The sequence below is a fragment of the Cotesia glomerata genome, linkage group LG4, assembly GCF_020080835.1.
Source record: "Cotesia glomerata isolate CgM1 linkage group LG4, MPM_Cglom_v2.3, whole genome shotgun sequence".
In the NCBI taxonomy this organism is placed as follows: Eukaryota; Metazoa; Arthropoda; class Insecta; order Hymenoptera; family Braconidae; genus Cotesia; species Cotesia glomerata.
Window position 1 is genome coordinate 14,068,183 of NC_058161.1, and position 21,879 is coordinate 14,090,061.

General features: G+C 28.1%; 2 protein-coding genes across 6 annotated transcripts in view; one reads left to right on the forward strand and one right to left on the reverse strand.

Annotated features, from left to right (window-relative positions):
• LOC123263647 (tight junction protein ZO-1) overlaps positions 1–21,879 on the reverse strand; it is a 31,237-nt gene that overhangs the window by 8,114 nt on the left and 1,244 nt on the right. For 2 of the 5 annotated variants that reach the window (XM_044726538.1, XM_044726542.1), the window contains exons 2-4: positions 20,534–20,684; positions 12,140–12,206; positions 185–2,052 (exon numbers count right to left, since the gene is read on the reverse strand). In XM_044726538.1, coding sequence (XP_044582473.1) covers positions 185–2,052; positions 12,140–12,206; positions 20,534–20,684 — 2,086 coding nt within the window. Of the gene's footprint in view, positions 1–184; positions 2,053–5,365; positions 5,938–10,371; positions 10,978–12,139; positions 12,207–17,230; positions 17,332–20,533; positions 20,685–21,879 lie in introns of those variants that run through there. The other 3 variants (XM_044726541.1, XM_044726540.1, XM_044726539.1) reach the window with 3 other exon arrangements.
• On the forward strand, positions 12,794–16,045 carry LOC123263657 (facilitated trehalose transporter Tret1-2 homolog). The gene is made up of 2 exons (XM_044726569.1): positions 12,794–13,173; positions 14,676–16,045. Exons 1-2 carry the CDS (start codon positions 13,044–13,046, stop codon positions 16,001–16,003), a joined length of 1,458 nt encoding a protein of 485 aa, XP_044582504.1. The 5' UTR covers positions 12,794–13,043; the 3' UTR covers positions 16,004–16,045.

Sequence of the window (21,879 nt, forward strand, 5' to 3'; positions counted from 1 at the left end):
GGTTTGCTAACTTTATTTTTAAATAATTAATATTTAATATTGGACAGTAATATTTTTCAATTTTTTAATTAGAATTTAATAAAAATTTATATAGTTATTCTTATTACAGACAAATATTTGTCAATAACTGTGGCTTTTACATCAATTTACTAAATAAATTTTTTTTAAATAAAAAAATACTTACTTGGGAATCCCAGCCCTCATCTCCTTGATAACTTGTTTATTCTCAGCCTTCAAAAATATAACAATCGGATAAAACTGGGCATAATTGAGCCTATCAACAGCATTGGGAGTGATATCCAACAGAGCATGTTTACTTCGTTCCATAACCTCACGAATGGCACTCAACCTAATAATCCCATTAGTCTTCCCCTTGGCAGAGTCTTCTAACTGATTTTCCATCTGCGGGGAAGTAAACTTATCCGGAAAATCCTTCAACAACTTCTCCCTAGCAAGATCCGCAACAGGTCCAAAGAGTACCACAGGCCTAATGAACCCAGGATGTCTTAGCACAACTCTTTCATAAGCAGGGAACTTGCTGATGCTATCAGCAAAGACAACATCATCCCAGTGATCCCTCCCAAGAGACTTAGACCTTCTATGACTCCCTCGTCTTCTCCTGAAGAAGCTTCCACGGCTCTCACTACTAGAACTCAGTTCCTTTTTAGTCGCATTGAACTGCGCAGTAGCAAGTTCTTCAGCCCTAGCTTTGTTCGGGATGATTCCCTTCTGGACCTCCTGGTTGTTCCTGCCAATCCTGAAGACCTGCCAAGCTCCAACCACGCCGTTATGGAGAGTATCGATCACGTGGAAGACGTCTCCACTTCTGAAGCTCATCTCACCTTTGTCCGGCTGCTCGTAGTGGAAGTGTGTCTTAATATGGAACGAGTCTCCTCTTCCAGAGTTTACTATCTGATCATACTCCTGGCGACGATGCTGGACTATCAAATCAATCTGCTCCTGGAGGCTGAGCAAGAAGAGGACAGCTTCCTCCCTGGTGACTCCTTTCATGTCCATGTCGTTGACTTTAAGGATCTTGTCGCCAGGTTGAAGCCCTTGCAAGGAAGCTGGAGATCCAGGTTGGACAGCAGTCACAAAAACTCCGGTTTCATTTCCTCCACTGAGTCTAACTCCAACAGATCCTTCCTTTTGGAAGGTTATGAACCTAGGGTCGGGCACTGGCTGCTGTTTGGAGCTGACACGCAGCTGCTCTTCCTCGTAGAGCTGCCGGCGGGAGGAGTAGTAGTCTTCAGGCCTTGGAGGAGGAGGTCTTGGCGGATCCACTGTAGGAGTCGCTGGAAGGTCCAATTGGCTCAGTGAGACGTCCATTAGAGGTCCTCTGGACCTTCCGCCTCTAGGAGCGAGGTTGCTCTTGTCCTCCGGCTGCCTTGTAGGTGGCGGGACGTACAAGTTCTGGCTGCTGTAACTCGCCCCGGATAAATACTCCCCAGCTTCTTTAGCTGTGGAATAATTCGCCGCAGCAGCTGATGAAGAAGACGCTCCAGGTTCTCGAGTGACCACAACAGACAGCCTGTCTTTGCAAGAGTCCATTATCTTCTTGGCTTCCTTCAGGCTCATGTTATCCGCAGCAACCCCGCCGATTCTCGTCAAAAGGTCTCCAGGCTTCGCGCCATTTTCTCGGGTGACTTCCTTGACGTAGAGCCTGCAGCCAAGGACTAATCCAAAGTCGTCTTTCTTGTTGTTCCTGGTTAAGGTCAGCCGGTGAGTTTGGGGCTGCGCTGGTGGCGCCATTGAGGTCACGGCTCGTCGCTTTACCACCAGCAGGACTGTAGATCCGGAGTCGCGGAGCACTCTTACAGCAGCGCCGTAATCTGCGCCTTCTAATGAAACTCCGTTAGCGGAAATTATTCGGTCGTTTACTTGGAGCTTTCCTTCAGCTGGTCCGGCTTTTAAGACGTCGGATATTGCAATCGCGGGGTCGCCGTTTGTAAAGTGGGGGTTGTCACGGCCCCCTGATACTGCGATTCCAAAACCGTAACCTGGCACTCGGGTTACTGTCACGTGGTGGACTTCCCATCCTCTGTCACCGACCTAGGAAATATTTAGCTTGGTAACATATCAAAATTTTTAAAAAATTGGGTAGTTCTTGAGATATTGAGGAAAATTTAGTGCATTGGATTTGAATGTCAAAGTAGTATAAAAAAATTATTTATCGTCTCAAAGGTTACTTAGTTTGGATTTTAATATGTTATTTATGATAATTAATGCTGTTAAAAATTGAAAAATATTGATAAATAATGATCGTGCATTGATTTTGAACGTCAAAGTAGTATAATAACATCATTTATCGTTTCAAAGCTTACTTATTTTGAATTTAAATGTGGTATTAATGATGAATGTTACTATTAGTGATTAAAATATTCACAAAAAATGGTCGTGAATTGATTTTGCGTGTCAATGTAGTAAAAAGAAATCATTAAAGCTTTAACAAACTAGCTTATTATAATTTTAGAAGGATAATAGTACTAAATTTTAATATTAGTGACTGTAACATTGACTATATATATTTTTGCATTGATTTTGAGAGTCAATGTAGTACAAAAACATGATTTATAGCGTCAAGGCTTACTCAATTTGGATTTAAAGGCGTTGCTAATGATAAATATTATTGTTAGTGATTAAAATATTGACAAAAATGGTTGGGCATTAATTTTGAGTGTCAATGTAGTAGAAAAAAGTAATTTCTACTTTGTCAAACTACTTTATTAGAACTTTAAAGTAATATTAATAGTAAATATTGGTGTAAGTGAATGTTAGATGGACTATACATTTTTTTGCATTGATTTTGAGCGTCATTGTAGTACAAAAACATTATTTATCGCGTCAAAGCTTACTTGGTTAGAATTTGAATGCATTATGAATGTCAATGTAGTAAAAAAAAGTTATTAGTGCTTCAATAAACTAGTGTAATTAAATTTTTAAAGGAGTATAATAGTAAATATTAATATGAGTGAGTGTAATATTGACTATAAATATTTTTGAATTGATTTTGAGTGAAAAATTAACCAAAAACTTGCTTAATTTAAATATTATGCTGAAATTAATAGTAAAAATTAATTTTGGTCAATATACTAAAAATAGTTAATGAGTCACATAAATACATAAATAAATTTGAATTTTGAATTGACATTAATGATGATTACTATTATTAGTAATTAATACATTGACTAAAAATAATTTTACATTGATTTTAAGCGTCAATGCACTAAATAAATTATTTATGATAGAAAAATCTAAATTCGAATTTTAACGTAACATTTTTTATGTTTATATAAGAAAATAAAAATAAATTTTTCATAGTAATTATTATTATTGTTATAATTGTCAGAATTTTTATTAAAAAAAATGATAATAATAATGATAAAGAAATTTAAAGGTTGACAAACAGGTTAAAAGTGATTCATAACTGGAGAATTCCTTGAGGCTTTTTAAAAGAAGGATAAAGGACGCATTCCTAATCTCTGAGACATATTTACAGTTCTCTAATCTTAATCAAGGGAAAAATTTTTTTTAATTTTAATATTCAGCTTATTTTTTTTCCTAGTTGTTAGACAAAGAAAAAATTTTTATAATTTTTTTAGTTCTTTAATTGAATTGAAAAAAAAAATTTTTTTTTCTCAATTTTATTGCAATAAAAAAAAATAATAATAAGAATAATGTTAAATTAAGCAATTAATAGGAATGTCAATTTATCTTTTTGCGTTGGAGTATTTTGCAATTGTAAGTAATAATAAATATTTTCCCCACACAAAAAAAAAATAATTTATTTTCTGCACTTAAAAAATTATTAAAATTTGAATTAAAAAAAAAAAATTTAATAATTTAAATAAAAATTTTATTTAAAAATAAAAAAATAATAAAAGGTCACGGTAAAAATTTCGGACCTACGAAAAGTCTCCTTGCGGTTTCATGAGTCATTGGCACAAAATTACTAAATTTTCCTCAATAGAACGTTTCTCCAACTCTCTATTCCTCTCGGAATTCCTCCCCACCGAGATGAAAGTTCCACTATATTGCCTACTTTTATGAAATACATCTTTGTAACTAACCAATACCACTTGAATCTTTCAACAAGTATCTGCACATTGCTATCTTCAATATTTTAGGAGATAGAGATAATTTAAATAATAAAAAAAAATAAAAAGTTGTGATCTAGTTTTTATAAAAAATGGCTGTAACTCCTAAAATATTGATTTTAGGAAAAAATCATATGAATACAAAATTATAGCTTATTAAATTTACTATCAAAAACGTTTTTGTATTAGGGGTCTATCTTTAATATTTTAGGAGATATAGCAACTTATATAGTTCCTATTTAATAAAAAATCAAAAATTATTTCTTAATAATTTTTTAATATAAAAATGGTCATAACTCCTAAAATATCAATTTTAGGATAAAATCATGAGGTCAATCTTGTAGCTTATAAAATTTCCTACAAACAATGCTTGTGTTATATTGACTTATCTTCAATATTTTAGGAGTTATAGGAACTTTATTAGTGACTCGTAGATGAAAAATAAAAAATTATAATCTAGTCTTCATAAAAAATGGCTGTAACTCCTAAAATATTGATTTTAGGAAAAAATCATAAGAATACAAAATTATAGCTTATTAAATTTCCTATCAAAAACGTTATTGTATTAGGGGTCTATCTTTAATATTTTAGGAGATATAACTATTTAAGTGGCGAAATAATAGGAAATGAAAAATTATAGTATAGCCACTCTAAAAATGGCTATAACTCCTAAAATATTGATTTTAAGAGAAATTTATAAGAGACAAGAATTGTAGCTTAGAAAATTTCCTATCAAAAACGTTCGTGTTATAGGGGTCTATTTTCAATATTTTAGGAGATATAGCTATTTAAGTGGCGAAATAATAGGAAATTAAAAATTACGATCTAGTCGTTTTAAAAAATGCTATAATTCCTAAAATATTGATTTTAGGAAAAAATTATTGAAAACAGAATTGTAGCTTATTAAATTTCCTAAAAAAAACGTTTGTGTATTAGGGGTCTATCTTCAATATTTTAGGAGATATTACTTTTATAGTTCCTATTTAATAAAAAATAAAAAATTAATTCTTAATAATTTTTTAATATAAAAATGGTCATAACTCCTAAAATAATGAGTTTAGGAAAAAATCATAAGAATACTAAATTGTAGCTTATTAAATTTCCTGCAAAAAACGTTTTTATATCGGGGGTCTATCTTCAATATTACTATTTATTATTTAATTTTCCCATCCCAAAATAAAATTTAATTTTCTCACAATTAAAAAACTAAATAAAAATCTTATCCACTGACGCGTGACATTTACCCCCACTCTTAATTTATTAATTACCTCGTTATGCGGTTGAAGGCCGTTTCCAGGATTGTTGTTGTTATTATTGCTAATACTGCTATTATTAATACTATTATTGCTAGTATTATTATTATTACTAATATTACTATTATTAACAATATTATTATTATTATTAATATTATTATTATTAGCGCCGCTGCCACTAGTATTATTATCACTTCTTTCCATAACGAAAAATCATAATAAAAACATTTAAAAAAAATAAACTAAAAAAATTACCCCATTTATTATTATTATTATTATTTAAAAAATAAACCGTATGTTCTATAGGTGTACTGAGACACGACTGAAAAAATATTTTCAGCCTTCTCTACCTGTTGCACATTCCAATTCCCCCTCCAAAAACTTTTACTCTTTATTTATTAATTTATTTTTTAAAAATACTTAAAATATATTTTTTTTTTAATTATTTATGCTTATTATTTTTAATTAGGAATTTTTTTAGGTGGAGGGGAATCACTATAATTTTTAAAAAAATTAAGAGCAAGTTACTGAGCGTAGGAACGAGTTTACTTGAGCTTATAGTGACTTATAGTGTCCGTTGCGGGTTTAGTATACTTAAACTCTACGTAGACACTATACTCGCTGGATGCTTGGCGAGTATGAGCACAGAGGGCGTGTTTTTTACCTGACACACCTTGGGAATAGAATTATGGGAAATGTTAAGCAGTTTTCGAAAATATAATAGATTATTATTTAATTTAAAAGAGTGCAAGGGAATTATATCGGAGGAACTAATTTGGGACTAATTTTATACTTATCTAAAAACTGGACAATATTTCCTAAAATATTGAAAATAGACCCCTAATATACAGACGTTTTTTTTAGGAAATTTAATAAGCTACAATTTTGTATTCCTATGATTTTTTCCTAAACTCATTATTTTAGGAGTTATGACCATTTTTATATTAAAAAATTATTGAGAATTAATTTTTGATTTTTTATTATATAGAAACTATATAAGTGATATCTCCTAAAATATTGAAAATAGACCCCTGATACAAAAACGTATTTGATAGGAAATTAAATAAACTATAATTTTGTATTCTTATGATTTTTTCCTAAAATCAATATTTTAGGAGTTATAGCCATTTTTAAAACGACTAGATCGTAATTTTTAATTTCCTATTATTTCGCCATTTAAATAGCTATATCTCCTAAAATATTAAAAATAGACCCCTATAACACGAATGTTGTTGATAGGAAATTTTCTAAGCTACAATTCTTGTCTCTTATAAATTTCTCCTAAAATCAATATTTTAGGAGTTATAGCCATTTTTAGAGTGACTATACTATAATTTTTCATTTCCTATTATTTCGTTACTATTTAAATGGCTATATCTCCTAAAATATTAAAGATAGACCCCTTATACATAAACGTATTTGATAGGAAATTTAATAAGCTATAATTTTGAGTCCTTATGATTTTTTCCTAAAATCAATATTTTAGGAATTATAGTCATTTTTTATAAAGACTAGATTATAATTTTCTTCATCGAGTCACTAATAAAGTTCCTTTAACTTCTAAAATATTGAAGATAAGTCAATATAACACAAACATTTTTTGTAGGAAATTTCCAAAGCTACAATTTTGGATATATGATTTTATCCTAAAATCAATATTTTAGGAGTTGCAACCATTTTTTCAGTAACTAAATAATTTTCTCCAAAAAACTATTAAATTATACAAACAAATTTATTGTAAAATATTTAGTCAAATACATTTTCTTTAACCGAGGGAGTACATTCACTCGGTTTCAATGACCGGGGACGGAAATATTTTATTAGCATGGCATAGTTTTTATCTCAGGTAATTGCTAGTAATTTTATTGCTATGTACTATCATTATTATTGTACGATTGGTTTTGTTTCTGTTTGCGTAATTGGAAATGAATTTTTTAATTGCAAAGGAATTTCTTTTATATATAAAAAAAAAAACACTAAATTATCTTTATTTTTTTTTTTAATAAAAAAAAAATTTTGGACTCAGAAATTTTTTCCAAAATTAAAATAAAAAAAATTCTTAATAATTCTCAGAGAATATTACAATTAAAATATAAAAAAAAACAAGCGAAGTTATTTCCTTTTCTCGCCGGAAATCCTCAGGGGTTTTTCCTTCTCATAAACTGATTAATTCAAAGAACTACTCCTTAGTTTAAAGGTCATGTACTTTAGATTTACTCAAGGTCTTATTTTAATTACCCTTTTACATTTTTTTTCAAACTCATTGTAGTTTTCTTTAACACCACGATGTATGGGCGTATTCTTATCAAAGAGGCGTTTGATGAATCACTTTATTTATTGATATTGATAATTAAAATTATTTTCGTTGCTCGAAAATTGGAGACTTTTTTTTAGCTAATTATTTTATAATTTAAATTCTGAGAAAAGTTAGTCTAGTTTAATGTTGTTATATCTCCTAAAATATTAAAAATATTTAGAATTAATTATTGGGGCATTCTTAATAATTGATTAATTAAGAATTAATTCTCAAGAATTAATTCTTAGTAATTAATTAATTAAGAATTAATTCTTAAGAATTAATTTTAATAATTGATTAATAATTAATAAAGAATTAATTCTTAGTAATTAATTAATTAAAATTAATTCTCAAGAATTAATTTTTAATAATTGATTAAGAATTAATTCTTAGTAATTAATTAAGAATTAATTCTTAGTAATTTTCATTAAAAATTAATTCTTAGTAATTAATTAAGTAAAAATTAATTCTTAATAATTGATTAAGGATTAATTCTTAATAATTAAGTAAGAATTAATTCTTAAGAATTAATTATTACGAATTAATTATTGGGGCATTCGTAACAATTAATTAATTAAGAATTAATTCTTAATAATTAATTAAGAATTAATTCTTAATAATTAAGAATTAATTCTTAATAATTAATTAAGAATTAATTCTTAATAATTAATTAAGAATTAATTATTATGAAATAGTTATTAGGGCATTCTTAATGATTAATTAATTATTGAGGCAATTCATGCGAAATGAAAAAATGACTAAAATTAAAAAATTTCTCTAATTAATTCTAATTTACCCCTAATTTATTATTAAAAGTTTATATTCAACTAATTTGTAAAGGAAATTTTTTTAATCAATAAGAAAATCGATTTTTCTCTCCTAGTAATTTTTCAGCGGTACTAACTTGTATCCCGGTCAAATGTTGTTTTAATAGTTTTAACAACAAATTCATTTAATGTTTGTTATTAACTAACATATTTATTATTATAGTTTTAAGAACAAATTTTGTTTATGTTCGTTATTAATTAACACCTAAGTTTATCAAGATCGTGTTGTCAGCAAGCTAAATCCTTTATTTGTCTTTTTTAATTAGTTTTTTTTTAATTATCCTAAATAATTATTAGTTAAATATATAAACAATAATGTTTGTAAGGTAGAAATAATATAAAAGTCTTTTTAATAATCAACTTGATGTAGACAATTTAGTACTTGTCCCACCAGTGACAAATGCCTGTCCCACCAGTCGCAATAAAAACAAATTTTTTTAATTGTTTCTACGTAGGTAATCAGTCTAATTCTTCATAATATTCAATGTGTTGTAGGATTAATTTTGTTATTTTCGAGGGAAGTATTTTTTAAAAGTTTAGTGCTCGAACTGACAATTGGATTTTAAGTATACCTTTGGTAAGAGAGAAGGATTTGTTGTTAGTCCCACCAGTCACACTCAGTCAAATGATATTTACGAGAAACTTAAAAAGTAATGGAGGTTTGTTGACAAAGGGATCTTGTTAATTAGTTATTCTTCTATATTATAAAATAAATTTTACTGTAGTATAAGTTTCAGTCACATAAACATAATTATATACAATTGATGAGATTCCAGTCAAATGTCCCATCAGTCACTATGAAATGCCCAATAAGTATTCAGGCTGCATTTGAAAATATCTCTAGATACATAATTAAGAAATGACGGTGTACCTTGTCAACTATTGACATTTTTAAAGATATAATCTCATCCCGACATTATACTCATCAAGACCTTTCATTTGAGTACCCACATCAATTTTTCATATATTTTATGTATTTATATATATCATATATATGTATATATGATAAATATATCAAAAGTGCATGTGAATACTTAAATAAAAGGACTTGGTGAGTGTATCATCAGGATGAGCTTATATCTTAAAAAATGTCAATAATTAATAAATGATCTTGTATCTTGTGAACTACTGACATTTTTGAAGATATAAGCTCATCCCGACATTATACTCATCAAGACCTTTCATTTGAGTACCCACATCAATTTTTCATATATTTTATATATTTATATATATCATATATATATGTATATGAAAAATATATCAAAAATGCATGTGAATACTTAAATAAAGGGTCTTGATGAGTGTATCATCAGGATGAGCTTATATCTTAAAAATGTCAATAATTAATAAATGATCTTGTATCTTGTGAACTACTGACATTTTTGAAGATATAAGCTCATCCCGACATTATACTCATCAAGACCTTTCATTTGAGTACCCACATCAATTTTTCATATATTTTATATATTTATATATATTATATATATGTATATATGAAAAATATATCAAATATGCATGTGGGTACTCAAATGAAAGCTCTTGATGAGTGTAACATCAGGATGAGTTTATATCTTTAAAAATATCATAATTTGATAAAATCCAATATAATTTCTTAATTATTAACATTTTTAAAGATATAAGCTTATCGCGATGTTACACTCATCAAGGCCTTTCATTTGAATACCCACATCAATTTTTCATATATTTTATATATTTATATATATTTATATATATTATATATGAAAAATATATAAAAAATGCATGTGGGTACTCGAATGAAAGCTCTTGAAGAGTGTAACATCAAGATGAGCTTATATCTTTAAAAATGTCAATAAAAATAATAAAAATCAATAAAAATAACCGAACAATATTTCGATATAAATCCAAAAAAATCATACCCTTCGTTTCCGTCGGTGACGTTTAGTACTCGTGCTACAATTGTCACCAAACATAAACTCATCCTTGGGAATAACAGTCCCATTACTATGTTTCTTGTACTTGTTCTTAGAAATATATTTACTTTTCTTCTTAACATTACTTTTATTCCCGAATAACTTGCTCAAGATCTTCATTTCAAACTTTTATTAATAAATAAATGAATAAATAAATAAATGTCAGTTAAAATGGTATAAAAAAACGCGTCCACTTAGTATGATGGTCATAGAGGCACTAAAGCACTAACTACACCCGCTCACAACGATTAAATGTGTAGTAACAACATTATATGTGTATTGTATACGAATAATGTGTAAAGAAACAGATATAATATCAGTAACACAAAACATGTGGATGTACTGAGAATTATAATGCACCACGCTATATCTACCCAGAGCTAGTAAATTGAAAAGAGAGCATCCTATTACAAATTACACGCAACGCACAGTACATGTGTGCGTACGCGGACGCATATACAAACGCCCCTATTTTGTTATTTATTTATTATTATTTTACGTTGCATTTTATTTTATTCAAGTCTCTAACAATTGCCGACAATGTCTGCGAAGTCGAGCGGATCTTGTCGGGAAAGAAGACTAGCATGGCCGGGAAACGGATTTAGAAGCCCCAAAAGTGCGGATTAAAAAATAAAACATTTTTTTTTCCTGTTTATGTTCGCGTTGTTTTCTTTTTATTAATTTAAGGGATTAGATAGGTTTATTATGTCATTTATTGGTGGAAAAAAGAGTTTTTTAAAAGAAAAATATTGAAAATAAGGTAAAAGCTTAAAAAAAAGCAAGATTTTGAAAATTTAGTTCGGAAAAAATCTGTAAGATGGCGTTACGCGCCGGATAAGGAACTACGTCACAGCCCCGCGAAAATTCAAATCCAAAAAGTTTTTTTTTAATAAATAACATCAATTTTTTATCGCAAAATAGTTTTATTAGATTCTTATTAACTAATCCTCGTATTCCATAGAAATTAAGAAATTTGAATATTTATTAATTAAAGCCATTTTATTTTCAATACTATTAATTAATATCATTCTTATTTTCACATTATAATATAATTATTCGTCATTTTATGACTTTGTTAGAAACATTCTTATTGGTCGGCTAGTTTCTTTCTAATCACTGAATCTTTTATAAAATTAATAATATTAGTTTGTTTTAATTAATGCAAAATAATCTCGAATAAATAAAAAGTATGCTCGATTAAGGCTTGAAACAAACAACATGTCCGGGTTCGGTAAACTATTGTTAAATATCTTTAGTAGCCTTATATCTGTCCGCGCTTTTAAATAATTATTATTTTTCCCAAATAATTATTAATTATTTTCGAACAAAATTGTTTTGTTTCTATTAACTTATTTACCCGACAAATCTAACCTAAATAAAGCCGTTTATTTATTACAACACCTTAAACATGGATATACTTCCTCGAAGCTCTGTAAGATGGCGTTGCGCGCCGGATTAGGAACTACGTCACTCTCCCGCGAAAATTCAAATTTAAAAAATAATTTTCTATTTAAAAAGGTCACCTTGATGTATTTAAATAATTTTTCTTAATTTTTTTAATAACAAATGAAATTCTTCTATTATTTCAAGACTTTTTATAATAATTACTGTCTCTCCATTAAATAAACTAAGCTTTTTATTTCTAAGCTCCTCAAACATGCGAGAAACTCTTTCGCACGCGCCATCTATCGGCAAAAAATCAAACTAAACTCACCGGTTCGTCGACAGGCTCATCTAGGATCTCCTCGGGGCCGCTCCACCTCTCGGGGTCTCCATCCAGGCTGTAAATAGAAAAAATACCAACAAATAAATTAATAATCTAATAAAATAGTGATAAAAGCAATTAATATCATCAAAGTCGTAATCTTTGATAAGTAAGATAAGATTAAACAATCTAACATTTTGCATTACTGAATTGCACCCACGGCATTCATTATTTCAAGGTAATAAATACATTTTATAAATAAATAAATTTTTATAGATTTTCAATACAGATCCATTAATTTGAACGAAATAACTTTAATTAGTTCCTCAGATGTCGAAATTTAGGAGGAAGTGGAGGCGTATGTAGATTGTCAGTACACTAAGTGACTATACAAATCTTTTAACCGTGATTGGAGGACTAATCACGGTGTTGCGTTATGAAATGTACGAAGGAGAGGAAGATTATCTGGCGGGCTATTGTCGTTTATATTAAACATAACAGTTGTATCAAGACAATTCTACTCAAAAGATCACTCACCTCTTGATATATACATATATATATATACATATTTATATATATATTTTATAAAATAAAAAATAATGACAGGATCAAAATATCCTAAAAGTAAAATTAGTTTATTGGAAAATAATTTTTTAATTATTTATGGAAAATAGTTTGTGTAAATATAATTTATTTTAAATAAATAAAAAGATATAATAGTTAATTATTGGTATATAAATCTTAAGAGATAACGAACATAAGACAAGATTACATTATACGCGTGGTAGATGTACATTCTGTCGAAGACTTTGAATTGTGTCGGTTGTTTTTGGTTGTGACAAGTTTTTTTTTTGATTTTGCATTTTTTGGTTTTGATTTTTTTTATTTTAAGAGTTAATGGGTCGCGCTTAACATGGAGATGGAAATGATGGACGACAAGGGGATGGGGAACAACAATGTTGTTGAACCGATGCTAATTAAGCACAACGCGAGGAGCATCACCGAGGGGAAGAAGTTTTTTCAGTACACCTCCACGCTTATTGGTGAGTTTTGATAATCCTAATTGGTGGAATTATTCATTTATGTACCTAGACTTTTTTTATTGACCAGATTTGGTGATAATTACAAAGTAAATATATCTTATCGGATATATATAGAACGTGTGATTATTTTTTCGGTCGGTGCAGCGGTGAAGGGGTCGGAAATTTAAACGGAAAATTTTTTTTATTAATTAAGATCCTACAACTCCTAAAATATTAAAAATAGACCCCTAATATAAAAACGTTTTTTTTAGGAAATTTAATAAGCTAGATTTGTTTGCTTCGAATTCTTTCTTAAACTCATTATTTTAGGAGTTACAGCCATTTTTTATAAAGATTAGATTATAATTTTTTATTTTTCATCAACGAGTCACTAATAAAGTTCCTATAACTCCTAAAATATTGAAGATAAGTCAATATAACACAAACATTTTTTGTAGGAAATTTTATAAGCTAAAAGATTGATCTCTTATGATTTTTTCCTAAAATTGATATTTTAGGAGTTATAATTATTTTTTACAGTGAGTTGATCATAATTTTTTTATTATTCATTCTTTTATAAAATTACTACATTTCCTAAAATATTGAAAATAGACCCCTAATACACAAACGTTTTTTATAGGTAATTTAATAAGCTACAATTTTATACTCTTATGATTTTTTCCTAAACTCATTATTTTAGGAGTTATGACCATTTTTATATTAAAAAATTATTAAGAATTAATTTTTAATTTTTTATTATATAGAAACTATATAAGTAATATCTCCTAAAATATTGAAGATAGACCCCTGATGCAAAAACGTATTTGATAGGAAATTTAATAAGCTATAATTTTGTATTCTTATGATTTTTTCCTAAAATCAATATTTTAGGAGTTATAGCCATTTTTAAAACGACTAGATCGTAATTTTTAATTTCCTATTATTTCGCCACTTAAATAGCTATATCTCCTAAAATATTGAAAATAGACCCCTATAACACAAACGTTTTTGGTAGGAAATTTTCTAAGCTACAATTCTTGTCTCTTATAAATTTCTCCTAAAATCAATATTTTAGGAATTATAGCCATTTTTTATAAAGACTAGATTATAATTTTTTTCATCAACGAGTCACTAATAAACTTCCTTTAAATCCTAAAATATTGAAGATAAGTCAATATAATACAAACATTTTTTGTGGAAAATTTTCTAAGCTACAATTTTGGATCCTTATGATTCTTCCTAAAATCAATATTTTAGGAGTTACGACCATTTTTTTAGTACCTAAATAATTTTCTCCTAAAATCAATATTAATCTTAAATCTAAATATCCCTCAGCAACCTTGACTACCAACAAAAGAAAACAAAAGAAAGTAATAGCATGTTAATCGGTCATAAACTCATTGTCTAGATAACTAAAATCAACATTATAAATATCAAAGAACCGTAACCTTCTTTGTTTTCACCGTGACCCGAATAAGCTTACCAACAAAACAAACTAACTAAAACTTCCTCTTAATTTCCAGCGGGACTGATGTCGATGCAAGCAGGAATGAAGCTAAGCTGGACCTCACCCGTGGGGCCTTACTTGACCTCAGAGACCTCTTTCCTGATCGACATGACGGAGAACAAGATGTCGTGGGTGTGCGCACTGATGGCGCTGGGTGCAATAGTCGGTGCCGTCCCGGCCGGTAAGGTTGCCGATAAGATAGGACGCAAGACCGCGATAACGATAACAGCAGTGCCCTTCTTTATCTCCTGGCTGACGATAATCTTCACGCGGGACCTAGTGAGCCTTTACATCGCGCGCTTCATTGGCGGAATCGGCGCAGGGTCAGCTTGCGTCCTCGTGCCAGTTTATATCGGCGAAATATCCGAGCCTTCGATCCGTGGCGCCCTCGGGTCGTTTTTCCCGCTACTATTTTCCACCGGGGTGGTGTTTGTCTACGTAGTAGGAGCCTACGCCGCCTATATGGCCTTCAACATCGCCTGTTCCTTGACATTAGTTCCTTTTCTGCTGGTCTACTTCCTCCCGGAGTCGCCGCTGTGGTTAGTTCAAAATGGCCGCCTGGCAACAGCCGAAAGGGCGCTCAGAACGCTCCGGGGGGAGAATTACGAATTCAAAAAGGAAATTTCGGTGCTTCAAGAAGAAGCGGACCGCGTGGAGAGCAGCAAAGGCGGAATCCGGGACCTAATTGGCACCAGAGCCGGAAGGAAGGCCATTGGAACTTGCGTCGGCCTTATGTGGTTCCAGCAAATGTGTGGAATCGACGCAGTTCTCTTTTACACCGTCAAAATCTTCAAGGACGCTGGCAGTACCATCAATCCCTTCATCGCTACAATCATCATTGGGATCATAGAAGTCATCATGGCGGTCGTTGTAGCCACAGTCATCGACAAATTCGGCAGAAAGCCTCTGTTGGTAATCTCAGGCACTGCTATGACCATTTGCTTGGCTGTGCTTGGGTACTACTTCAAGCTTCAGGCGGAAAAAGTTAACTTAGAATCAGTCGGGTGGCTCCCTTTGACGTGTCTTGCGTTATTTAATGTTGTGTTTAGTGTCGGGTATGGCTCGGTACCTTTTGCGGTTATTTCGGAACTTTTTCCGCCGGAGACTAAGGGAGTTGCTAGTAGTCTTTGTATTATGGTCAATTGGGCGCTGGTATTTGTCGTGACTAAGTTCTTTCCGAGTATGGTTGAGGCCACTGGGCCTGATGTTACTTTTTGGACTTTTGCAAGCATGGCTGCTTTGTCCGCGTTCTTTGCGTTCTTCTTTGTTCCCGAGACTAAGGGGAAAACTTTGCAGGAAATTCAGACGAAATTAGCGGTGCATAAGATTAAGCAGGTTATTTAAGTTAGAAGGAAAAAAAAATGGGAATTATTGCGGAAAAAAATTATTTAAATACATCAAGGTGACTTTTTTAAATAGAGAATTATAAAGTCTTGAAATAATAAAAGAATTTTACTTAAGTTATTAAAAAAATAAAGAAAAATTGTTTAAATACATCAAGGTGACCTTTTTAAATAGAGAATTGCTTTTTAAATTTGAATTTTCGCGGGAGAGTAGTTCCTAATCTGGCGCGCAACGCCATCTTACAGAGAAGGGGAAGTATATCCGTGTTTAAGGTGTTTTAAATAAATAGGCTTTATTTAGGTTAGATTTGTCCGGTGAATAAGTTAATAGAAACAAAAAAAATTTGTTCGAATAATTAATAATTATTTGGGAAAAATAATAATTATTTAAAAGCGCGGACAGATATAAGGCTTCTAAAGATATTTAACAATTGTTTACCGAACCCGGACATGTTGTTTGTTTCAAGCCTTAATCAAGCATACTTTTTATTTATTCGAGATTATTTTGCATTAATTAAAATAAACTAATATTATTAATTTTATAAAAGAAACTGTGATTAGAAAAAAACTAGCCGAACAATAAGAATGTTTCTTACAATGTCCTAAGATAATGGATAATTATATTATAATGTGAAAATAAGAGTGATTTTAATCAATAGTATTGAAAATAAAATGGCTTTAATTAATAAATATTTAAATTTCTTAATTTCTACACAATACGAGGATTAGTTAATAAGAATCTAATGAAAATCTTTCGCGATAACAAATTAATGCTATTTATTAAAAAAAATCTTTTTAAATTTGAATTTTCGCGGGAGAGTGACGTAGTTCCTAATCCGGCGCGCAACGCCATCTTACAGATTTTTTCCGAACTAAATTTTTTAATTTTTATTCTTCAAGCCTTTTTAACCATTTTTTTTTTTTTAATAATTTATTTATTTATTAATTTTTTGTCAATAAATTAATGAGAAATTCTTTATTGTAGAATTAAATTTAATTTTTGTCCGAAATTTAAACTATTACGCAGGAACTGGGTTCGAATCTTGGCTAGAGTTAATTTTTTTTTTTTTTTAATGAAACTAAACATTAATATAAATAATAGAACTGCAATTAACTCCAAAAAAAAATCTTATAAGCCGTAAAAAATTCCCATTTATTTTTTCCTTGTAGTGTAAATATTATATATATTAGTATATTAAGGTTATTTATTTTTTAAACTAAAACTTGCCTGTACCGGTACCCCGGAAGGTTATAGGACTCTAAGATCAGAGAATAGTCCAATTTGTTCATGTAGTTATCATAATTAGCGTACATTTTGTGTACTATGTACTCACGAGACACTTGTATTGAAAATAAACACTTTTTAATAATAAAATTTGTTTTTTTTTTTTAGGCATGCACTTATAAATTTTTAAATTCTGAGTAAATTTTTGGAGCTAAAAAAAAGTAAAAAAATACTTTTTTGTGTAGAATAAAATTTTCTACAAGATTTTGGGGCTCTTTTCGGATAAAGTGAATTATTTACCAATTACCGGTTATTATTATGAGCATATCTGACGGACGCTCGAAGACTGGAGTGACTATGAAGCGAAATTATAAATACCCGCCCCTACTTGTCTTGTTGCTTTCCTCTTTCCTCTTTCCTCGATATTATTTTTGGAGTTTATTTTGGTAACATTTTTATTTAGTCAGATTCTGGATGTCAAAAGGCTCTGGCGAGTCCACTGGTGGTAATAATTTATTTATATTGTATAATATATATAAACTGAGGATGATAAAGAGATAATAACCAATTAAAGTGATTGTAATCCCAGTGATCATTGACCCAGTGGTTGTTATGCCGTACACTCGAGTACCAGCTACATCACTGTCTACATTACAATCATGAGAATAAGAAATAATTATATAGACAAAAGATTCGTTTATATAGATATATATGATATGTTTTTCCGGTTCTCAGCTACAATTCCTTCCTTCTTTTTAATTATCTTAAATAATTATTTTTCTTGGTAGTTTTAAATTTTGTTCAATTTTATCTTTATTTCTAGAAATTTTTTCGAGTTTAATAAATTAATTATTTTGTCAAAATCTTGATATTAAAATTTTTTTGTAATTGTGAATTATTTTTTATATTTTAAATTGGCTGAAAATTTTGTAATTAAAATTTTGGAGATACGGAAAAATTTTAAGAGACTTTTTTGTAAGAATTTTAATTTTTTTTCTTATGAATTTTTGATAAATTCAATATTTTATGTATGATTATTTTTATAATGACTAAATCATGATTTTTAATTATCTAATTAATATATCTCCTAAAATATTAAAGATAGACCTATAGAACACAAACGTTTTTTGTAGGAAATTTTCTAAGCTACAGTCTCATAATTTTTTCCTAAAATCATTATTTTAGGAGTTATGACCATTTTTATATTTCTTAAGAATTAATTATCAATAATTAATTCTTAGTAATTAATTAAGAATTGATTTTTAGGAATTAATTAAGAATTAATTCTTAGTAATTAATTAAGAATTAATTCTTAGTAATTAAATAAAACTTAATTCTTAGTAATTAATTAAGAATTAGTTCTTAGTAATTAATTAAGAATTAATTCTTAGTAATTGATTAAGGATTAATTCTTAATAATTAAATTAATTAAGAATGAATTCTTAATAATTAGTAAATTGAGAATTGATTATTAAGAATTAATTCATTGCAAATAAATTCTTAATAATTAATTAATTAAGAATTAATTCTTAGTAATTGATTAAGAATTAATTCTTAATAATTAATTAAGAATTGATTCTTAATAATTAATAAATTGAGAATTGATTATTAAGAATTAATTCTTAATAATTAATTAAGAATTGATTCTTAATAATTAATAAATTAAAAATGAATTCTTTATAATTAATTAATTAAGAAGTAATTCTTAATAATTAATTAATTAAGAATTAATTTTAATAATTAATTAAGAATTAATTTTAATAATTAATTAAGAATTTATTTTGGGGCATTCCATGCGAAATAGAAAACTGACTAAAATTTAAAAATTTCTCTAATTAATTCTAATATACTCCTAATTTATTATTAAAAGTTTATATTTAACTAATTTGTAAAGAAAATTTTTTTTAATCAATAAGAAAATCGATTTTTTTCTCCTAGTAATTTTTCAGCCGTACTAACTTCTATCCAGGTCAAATTTTGTTTTAAAAGTTTTAACAACAAATTCATTTAATGTTTGTTATTAACTAATATTTATTATTATAGTTTTAAGAACAAATTTTGTTTATGTTCGTTATTAATTAACACCTAAGTTTATCAAGATCGTGTTGTCAGCAAGCTAAATCCTTTATTTGTCTTTTTTAATTAGTTTTTTTTAATTATCGTAATAATTTATAGTTAAATATATAAACAATAATGTTTGTAAGGTAGAAATAATATAAAAGTCTTTTTAATAAACAACTTGATGTAGACAATTTAGTACTTGTCCCACCAGTGACAAATGCCTGTCCCACCAGTCACAATAAAAACAAATTTTTTTAATTGTTTCTACGTAGGTAATCAGTCTAATCCTTCATAATATTCAATGTGTTGTAGGATTAATTTTGTTATTTTCGAGGGAAGTATTTTTTAAAAGTTTAGTGCAAGAACTGACAATTGGACTTTAAGTATACCTTTGGTAAGAGAGAAGGATTTGTTGTTAGTCCCACCAGTCACACTCAGTCAAATTATAATTACGAGAAACTTAAAAAGTAATGGAAGTTTGTTGACAAAGGGATCTTGTTAATTAGTTATTCTTCTATATTATAAGATAAATTTTACTGTAGTATAAATTTCAGTCACATAATTATATATAATTGATGGAATTCCAGTTAAATGTTCCATCAGTCACTATGAAATGCCCCTTATAATTTTTCTTAATAATAAAATCAATATCTTCAAATGTTATTAATTAAATAAATTAATTTAAAAATTTTTATTTAAAATCCTTAAAAAATAAAAATATTTTCTAAAAAAAAATTATATCCCAAAATAACCATTTAAATTTCTAAAAAAAGACTAGAATTTCTATTAAAAAAAAAGCGATCTACTTTTTAAAAAAAACTTTCCTACAAAAGCGACCTCTTTTAACAAGTTAAATCAAGCATACAAAGTATTAAAAATAACTATATACTCTATAACGACTAGTTTCCGCGATTTCCGGTTTTTCCAGTACTAACTCTTACGGAGCTCCAATAAAACTCAATGTCAGACGCTGGTATAATAAAAACAGATGAATCTTTGACGAACTGATTTTACCAAATACAAATATTTACTTAAATCCATAAAAGGCTAAAATTCTAACAATAAAATGGTTATTCTTAGAATTCTTTTATAATTTATTTATCTAAAAATTTTATTAATTTAAAGTTATTTCTTTAAAAAATTATATTACTATTTTTTATACAAATAAATTATAAAAAATTTCATTTTAAAATTAAATATTAAAAAATTTTTTTTTTTAAATTAAATATTAAAAAAAAAACTTACCAATCTTTAGAACTATCTTCATCGTCGTAAATAATATCCGGATTTTTGGTATCTTCGTCTTCAACGATAACTAATGAATTTTCCCTGCTATCTTTTTCCTCGTTCTTTGTTTCTTCTTTTGGTTCCTTGTTTTCATTTGGTTGATACTCACCTAAAAAAAAATAAATATTGTTAATGAAAGAAATGACCTTGTGTCTTGTGAATTATTGACATTTTTAAAGATATAAGCTCATCCCGACGTTACACTCAACGAAACCTTTAATTTGAGTACCCACATCAATTTTTCATATATTTTATATATTTATATATATTATATATATGTATATATGAAAAATATATCAAAAATGCAAGTGGGTACTCAAATGAAAGGTCTCGATGAGTGTAACATCAGGATAAGTTTATATCTTTAAAAATATCATAATTTGAAAAAATACAATATAATTTCTTAATTATTGACATTTTTAAAGATATAAGCTCATCTTGATGTTATACTCATTGAGACCTTTCATTTAAGTACCCACATCAATTTTTCATATATTTTATATATTTACATATATTATATATATGTATACATGAAAAATATATCAAAAATGCATGTGGGTACTCAAATTAAAGCTCTTGATGAGTGTAACATCGGGATGAGCTTATATCTTTAAAAGTATCATAATTTGACAAAATACAATATAGTTTCTTAATTATTGAGATTTTTAAAGAGATAAATTCATCCTGATGTTAAACTCATCGAGACCTTTCATTTGAATACCCACATCAATTATATATATATATAGATGAAAAATATATAAAAATGCATGTGGGTACTCAAATTAAAGCTCTTGATGATTGTAATATCAGGATGAGCTTATATATTTACATATATTATATATATGTATACATGAAAAATATATCAAAAATGCATGTGGGTACTCAAATTAAAGCTCTTGATGAGTGTAACATCGGGATGAGCTTATATCTTTAAAAACGTCAATAGTTAAAAAAGTAGAGTGCAATTTAACAAAAGTCATTATTTAATAAAACAAATTTTTTTTTTTTTAAATATTTAGCTTGTAAAAATTAAAAAAAGATATTTTTGTACAATTTAAAAAAAAATTTTTTTTTTTCTAGTAAATTAATTATAAAAATTTCATTTGTAAGAATTAAAAATAAAATTATTTCATATTTTTTTCCAGCAAATTTATTAAAAAAAAATTTCTTTTAGTAAATTAAATAAAATTTTGTATTTAAAAATTTAAACAAAATTCGTAATTGCAATTTTTGTAATTAATTTTGTAAAATTAAATTTTTTTTTCATAAAAAGTATTTTAATACAATTAAAAAAAAATATTTTT